The sequence below is a fragment of the Etheostoma cragini genome, chromosome 11, assembly GCF_013103735.1.
Source record: "Etheostoma cragini isolate CJK2018 chromosome 11, CSU_Ecrag_1.0, whole genome shotgun sequence".
In the NCBI taxonomy this organism is placed as follows: domain Eukaryota; kingdom Metazoa; phylum Chordata; class Actinopteri; order Perciformes; family Percidae; genus Etheostoma; species Etheostoma cragini.
The window spans coordinates 25,493,476-25,500,050 of NC_048417.1; the positions used below are offsets into that span (position 1 = coordinate 25,493,476).

A 6,575-nucleotide genomic window follows, 5' to 3' on the forward strand; every position below is an offset into this window, starting at 1 on the left:
ATGCTGGAGGAGCGCAGAGATCCCACAGTGCAGAAAACTCGTTTTCTGTGCGCAGTGTCTTCACGCAGTCAGAAGCGCGGTTCACAAGTGTCACCGCAGTGAACAAGTCCATATCTTCGGCCTGTAGTAGTTTGTTAGGTGGCTCAAAAAGTGACAACAGTCTCATAACAAGGTGCGCAATTAAAAGAAAACTGCGCTGCGTAATGGCACAAAGCAGCCCCGTAGCCTCAACGCGCACCTCCGCTCCAAGGCCTCGTGTGTTTTCCACCTCGGTCAGTAATGTGGATATGTCGTGAAAACTCTTCACCACAACTTTGACCGTTGCTAAGTGGCCAGTCCATCTCTGGTCCAAGAGACGTTTCAGGGTATTGCCTTTGTACATAATAGCCACGGTTGGCTTCCTGATGAAGTTGTACAGCATGTTGCATACGCCAAAAAAATCCTCGACAGCTGCTTCGCTGGACATTGCATGAATCACAACCAGATGAAGTTGGTGATTAAAGCAGTGAATATATGGTATGTTACGATCCAGCTTGTTTTGGAGCAATTTCTGCACACCACCATGCCTGCCAGACATGAGTGATGCGCCATCATAAACCTGACTCAGGATTTTGTCCGTGCTGAGTCCGGCGCTGGTGAGCTCATCAATGATGACACCTGTCAGAGCCTCTGCATCACCTTTCTCAGATGTGGCCATTACCAAGAGGCGCTCACACACACAATAGTTTTCGTCAACAAAACGCACAACTACAGATATATTTTCTTGGCCTAAAGGATCCCGTGTGCCATCCACTTTAATTGAATACCAGCTACATCTCTTCTGTCACGAGTTTGCTCATCATTTCGATAATCTCGTTTTGTATCTGTGGGCTGGTATAGCGTGCATTCTGTGGGATTGTTTTTGTAATCCTTGTCAGTTTGGGATCTTTGCGCATGGTGTACTCAAAGAGAGACAAAAACAGCCCCATGGAGCTATTATCATCTAGCACACTGGCAAAACCAGAATTATCTCCACGTAACGGCAACTGATTCACCACTAAAAACTCCAGCATATCAATTACGGCTGACATGTAGTATCTGTTGCGAGCCAGTTGCTCTGAATTTAAGAGAGTGGAAATCTCTTTTCCTGTCTCTCTACGTTTTTCTGAATCTCTCCACATTGCTTCACATGCTAAATGTTCTTTTGAAGCTGCATGCTTATTTAAGCCCTTGCCTGTTTCGATTGCATGTTTCCAATCATTGAATCCCTTAATGGAGAAGGTCTCGTCCGATGATGCAGATTTGAATTTCCTGCAGGAATAACAAAATGCAGAGTCCTTTTCCACTGAGTACTCAAGCCAGGCCCTGTTCAAATACCAGCCAGAGGAAAATGATCGCTTTTTTGAACCAAACATTTTAACTGGATATTTCTTCAACACAACCTGTTTGGGTTTGTCTGTGCCGAGGTCACTCACACCCACTGATTCAACAGGCAGTTGTTGTGGCCCAAATGCTGCCCCAGTCGCGGTTGCACTTGACTTGCCAGGTCCAGGGTCGGGCTCCACGGAGCTAGCATCAGGCTCAGACTGTCGTCCAGGGTCTCCTTCTCCAACATCAGGCGTCGGTGTCGTTTCAGTTGTGGCAGAGGCTGTTGGTGGGCTTTTCAACCACTTTACGGATATCCATCTTCTTACAAAGTGTCTATGATCTGAAGCGAGTAAGTGAAAACTCATCCAGTTTTTAAAAATTCACGGTAACTGTTGAGTGGCTACATGGACGTAGGCAACGTCACGTACGTAACCTAACGTTCTTTTTAGTAAGGCCGTGATAGGCTGTTGCAGTGTAGATTCCCATCAATAAAACAAAATCACACCATTGTTTCTTTATATATTAATGTTTTAATGATAAAGAATGCAACATTAATGCAAGACAAAATTAGCAACTATGATAATATAAAATTACTGTATTTTTTAAAGAGATCTGTGCCTCAAGTGGGGGGGCACAAGCATTTTTGGGGGCGGGCCCGGCCCCCTATGGCCCGCCCATAGCGACGGGTGTGCCCTTACGTAGCACATAGCACTGTCAACCATTGTCAACCTAAACAATGACTGAAGTGTTTGGTGCTGTGTGTCTCAGGAAGTGGGGAAGCGCTATGGGAAGTTCTCCCTGGCAACCATGTTCCCTCTGCGGGAGTTCACCAGTGAGGACCTGAACAGGACTCTGCTGGAGCTGGAGCTGGCTCCCAGTGCCTCCATCGTGCTGCTGCCGGTGAGTAGTAATAATAATAATAATAATAATACATTTTATTTAAAGACGCCTTTCTTGGCACTCAAGGACGCCGCACAGGGAATTCATAAATTAAGAACAGCAAAACAAATACTATACAACAGCAAAACAAATACTATACAACAGAAAAACAAATACTATACAACAGCAAAACAAATACTATACAACAGCAAAACAAATACTATACAGCAAAACCAAAACCAAAACTATACAACAGCAAAACAAATACTATACAACAGAATAACAAATACTATACAACAGAAAAACAAATACTATACAACAGAAAAACAAATACTATACAATAGCAAAACAAATACCATACAGCAAAACAAATACTATACAGCAAAGCAACAGAAAAGGCAGAGCAACAGACATTTAGGTGGAATAGGCAATTATAAACAGATGTGTTTTTAGTTGTGATTTGAAATGGGGGAATGAATCAATGTTTCTGAGTTGGGGGGGTAGTGAGTTCCAGAGACGTGGAGCAGAGCGGCTAAATGCTCTGCCCCCCATGGTGGTGAGACGGGCGGGGGGGACAGAGAGGTTTATGGAGGAAGAGGATCTGAGGGAGCGGAAGGGAGTGGGATGCTGGAGGAGATCAGACAAATATGGGGGGGCGAGGTTGTGGATGGTAGACCCAGTCACACAGTCCACACACACAGCCATGGGCTGCTCACATTCATCTGATGGTCTATCCAATTCACAAGTATCACCTTTCCTTTATGAACTGGCATTTTATATTCAACTGTAAAACTGTTACAAATACAAATTGGATGACGTTCCAGATTAATAACTAAGCTTTTATCAATTCCCAGCCCTAATATTTAAAAAAAAAAAAACTGTATTTTTCATCAAGACAACAGACAATAGGTGAGACTACCTTTCTCTATCTTGCAGAAGTTTTATTTGTCAAACACAGTACTTGAAAGCTCTGCACTTGCTAATTATTAGATCATTCGCAAGCGCTCCCCCCTTCTCAGCTGAAATGCTGCGCTTCCAGCAGAGCTCCTTAACCCTTGCACCAGGGCTTTGTTTTGTTCCACGGAGCAACAGGTTGGGGTTAGGCCTGCACAATATTAGAAAAAAACTGATATTGCGATATTTTCTTTCACGAGTTATATATTTTGAAATTAAAAAAAGAGAATATTTTACAAAATGACATAAATAGCTTTATTTGGAAATAATTAATAATTCTCGACATCTGGGGTTATTTCATAGCGGAGTGCATCTATATAGAAAATAAAAATGAAAAAGGAACTTTTTCTTATGTGAACCATTCTTTGTTAAACGTTAATCCTTTAGCAAGTAAGACTTGTGACTATTCTTCTGAAGTGATTTTAATTAAATTAAATTCAATTCAATTTTATTTATAGTATCAATTCATAACAAGCGTTATCTCAAGACACTTTACAGATAGAGTAGGTCTAGACCACACTCCAGAATTTACAAGGACCCAACAACTCTAGTAGTTTCCTACAGAGCAAGCAACAGTGCGACAGTGGCGAAAAACTTCCTTTTAGGCAGAAACCTCGGTCAGACCCAGGCTCTTGGTAGGCGGTGTCTGACGACCGGTTGGGATTAGAATAAAGAGTTGCGGTAACACTCACAAAATGTAAATAAAATAAATTAAATAGTAGTTTGTTTGTAGTAGTTCTTTGTAGCATAGCAGGCACTGTGGGTCTTACAAGGCACAGCAGGACGTAGCTGGGCGTAGCAGAGTGTGGTAGGATGTAGCATGGCATCGCAGGACGTGTAGCGGGACCATGGCGACAGAGAGGGAAATTAAGTAGTTAAAATACAATGGTTGACTAACATGATACAATTGTATTCATATAATACTAATAATTCTAGAATTTAGATTCCATTTAGAGGAACATGCATAATGCATGCATGTTGCTTCCTCAAATTTCTGGTTGTGGTCAACTAGGTTAGTTGGGGCCTGCTTGTTTGTAGATAAATTGATGAGCATAGATTGTGATTGGTGGTTTGTTGTGCATCCAAGAGCGCTCAGTGTAAATTGTGTTATATTAGAAATGGCCTGCTGTAGTAGATTAGTTTTACGTTTCCAGCCTCACAGCTTCGAACTGTAACGTTAGTTTGGACAGACGCTTTTTTTCTTTAGGCTAAGTATATTAGCTTTGGTCTGGCTGGTAGCAGCTTTCTGTGGTTAAAAATGGCCAAGAGATGTTGTGATAACGTTAATCAGGGGATTTTTTTAGTCGTTGCAGCAAATTACTACCCATGGAAAGTATGTGCATCACTGTGTCTGTAGCAGCTGCCGCCTACGGTACTTTTCTTCACAGCCTCACTTCACCAGCAATAAACCCCGTCAGACTAACTTTACCTTACATACACACGCTGCCCACATGGCTACCTTTTTTAAAAGGGGAAGGGTCACCGGTTACAATCATGTGAAAGGGGAGTGGTGAAAGTTTACATTTATATAAAACAGCAAAAAGGTTTTAGCGTCAACATCGCAACGTCCTGCAATGTGACTATTGCGCATGCGCACGTTGCGATGCAGACAATATAAAAAAATATCGTGCAGCCCTCATTGGGGTTAATTAAATGTTTGAAATGTTTCCACAGTCGCACTCAGCTTCAGCTGAACAGTTTGAACAGTGTACTGTTTGAAACACTTAGTTTGCAATTGGGCATGCCTAACCTGGCAAACTGGGCTGCTGGATGAAGTCGACTACAGCTGATACACAACAATCAGTTCCCTGCCTAAAGTTTCCGGGTTAGTGCTGCAGAATTTGTGTTCCACGTGTGCGAGTAGTTGACATAAGTTAAAGGCGTACTGGGAATTGTTGGGTTTCTGTAAATAGCATCACAGAGTACGGTCTAGACCTGCTCTTTTATGAAAAGTGCAGTTGTTGTGATTTGGCGCTATATAAATAAAATTGAATTGAATTGAACCTATGTCACATTCTGAACCCAACGTCCTGTACCCAAACAGTCAGGGATCCTACACTACCCTCTGATCCTCTTACATGCCACTTTGCTGTGATGTTAACATCAGCCTCATGGCTGGGTGTTGAGTAGTATTAACATGATAGGGTCCTCTCTCTCCAGCAGTCGAGCAGGCCTGCTCAAACCGTGGTTCAATCCTCTGCCGGAGGCGTCTGGGTCCTTCTGGGCACACTGCTCTACCCTCTATTGGCTATGTGGAGATTCCTCAGCTCCTTCCTGTTTACCAGCCCCACCCCTCCTGGAGCCGCAGCAGCACCCAGAGGCTCCGGTCGCCCGTCTAGCTCCTACACCAGCTCAGCATCAGCCTCAGACAAAACAAACAGGTGCTCCATTTTACACACAAACACATGAAGTATACACTTTACCTTCACTTATCTGGATCCTGACAGACATGTACAGAACCGATACACAACCGCAGATCCTAACATCATCTAAACTTTACTAAGCTGTCAAATGTGACTTTCAAAGGCACTCCCCAGGTCACTCCCTGAGTCACCTGTTGTTGCTGTTAAAGTAAGGTGTGTGTGTGTGTGTGTGTGTGTGTGTGTGTGTGTGTGTGTGTGTGTGTGAATTCTCAGAGAAACAGTCCCAAAGTATTCTGCGGAGAAGCGGCCCAAAGACTTCAAGAAGGACGGGAAAATCTGCAGGCTGCGGAATCAGGAGGACAGCGAGGACGACACCAACACATGGAACGGAAACTCCACCCAGCAGATGTAGTTCTCTGTGACTTCCTCTGGCTGTCCTGCTGTGACTGGTCCAGTGGTTTCTGTTGTCCCTCTTCCTGACTGTTGGTACTAATCAACAGCAGCTGTTTTTGTGTTGATGACATAATTGTGTCTGGTGGCCAGTCTCTCTGTCTCTCTCTCTCTCTCTCTGTCTCTGTCTCTGTCTGTGTGTCTGTGTGCGTGTAGCTCATCCTGTAGTTGACAGGTGTAGAGAGTGCTTGGCCTGCTTGTGTCTGCCGCCCCAGTCAACAGCACACCGCAACCTGAGCCTGGCTTCACATTGTGCTAAAGAGCCTTTGTGTTTTGGAGATCTGTAACTTTAAAAATGTATGTGCTGATTGCCAGTGACTCATGCAGATAATCAAATGAAATGATGTTTTTGCTTAAACTGTATCAAACATTTGAAAACGGCTTGTAGCTGCTAGCTGAGGACTGAGTCTGTAGGTGTTGTACTAAAGTAGGTGGTGAAACACACACACACACACACACACACACAAACACACACACACACACACACAGTGACTCGTTAGTTCTCCTCATCCAACAATGAAAAAAATTAAAACAGACTTTTTTAAAACCTGAAATTGTGGTTTTGGTTCTTCCACATGATGT

The 6,575-nt window shown here is 43.5% G+C and overlaps 1 protein-coding gene across 3 annotated transcripts in view; it reads left to right on the forward strand.

Moving 5' to 3' along the window:
• The window catches only part of ubxn4 (UBX domain protein 4), a 32,999-nt gene extending 26,906 nt beyond the window's left edge, over positions 1 to 6,093 (forward strand). For 2 of the 3 annotated variants that reach the window (XM_034885176.1, XM_034885178.1), the window contains 3 exons: positions 2,116 to 2,247; positions 5,341 to 5,561; positions 5,817 to 6,093. In XM_034885176.1, coding sequence (XP_034741067.1) covers positions 2,116 to 2,247; positions 5,341 to 5,561; positions 5,817 to 5,955 — 492 coding nt within the window. In that variant the 3' untranslated portion in view covers positions 5,956 to 6,093. The remainder of the gene's footprint in view (positions 1 to 2,115; positions 2,248 to 5,340; positions 5,562 to 5,816) is intronic. The other variant, XM_034885177.1, reaches the window with a different exon arrangement.
• Positions 6,094 to 6,575: the final 482 nt, after the last annotated feature.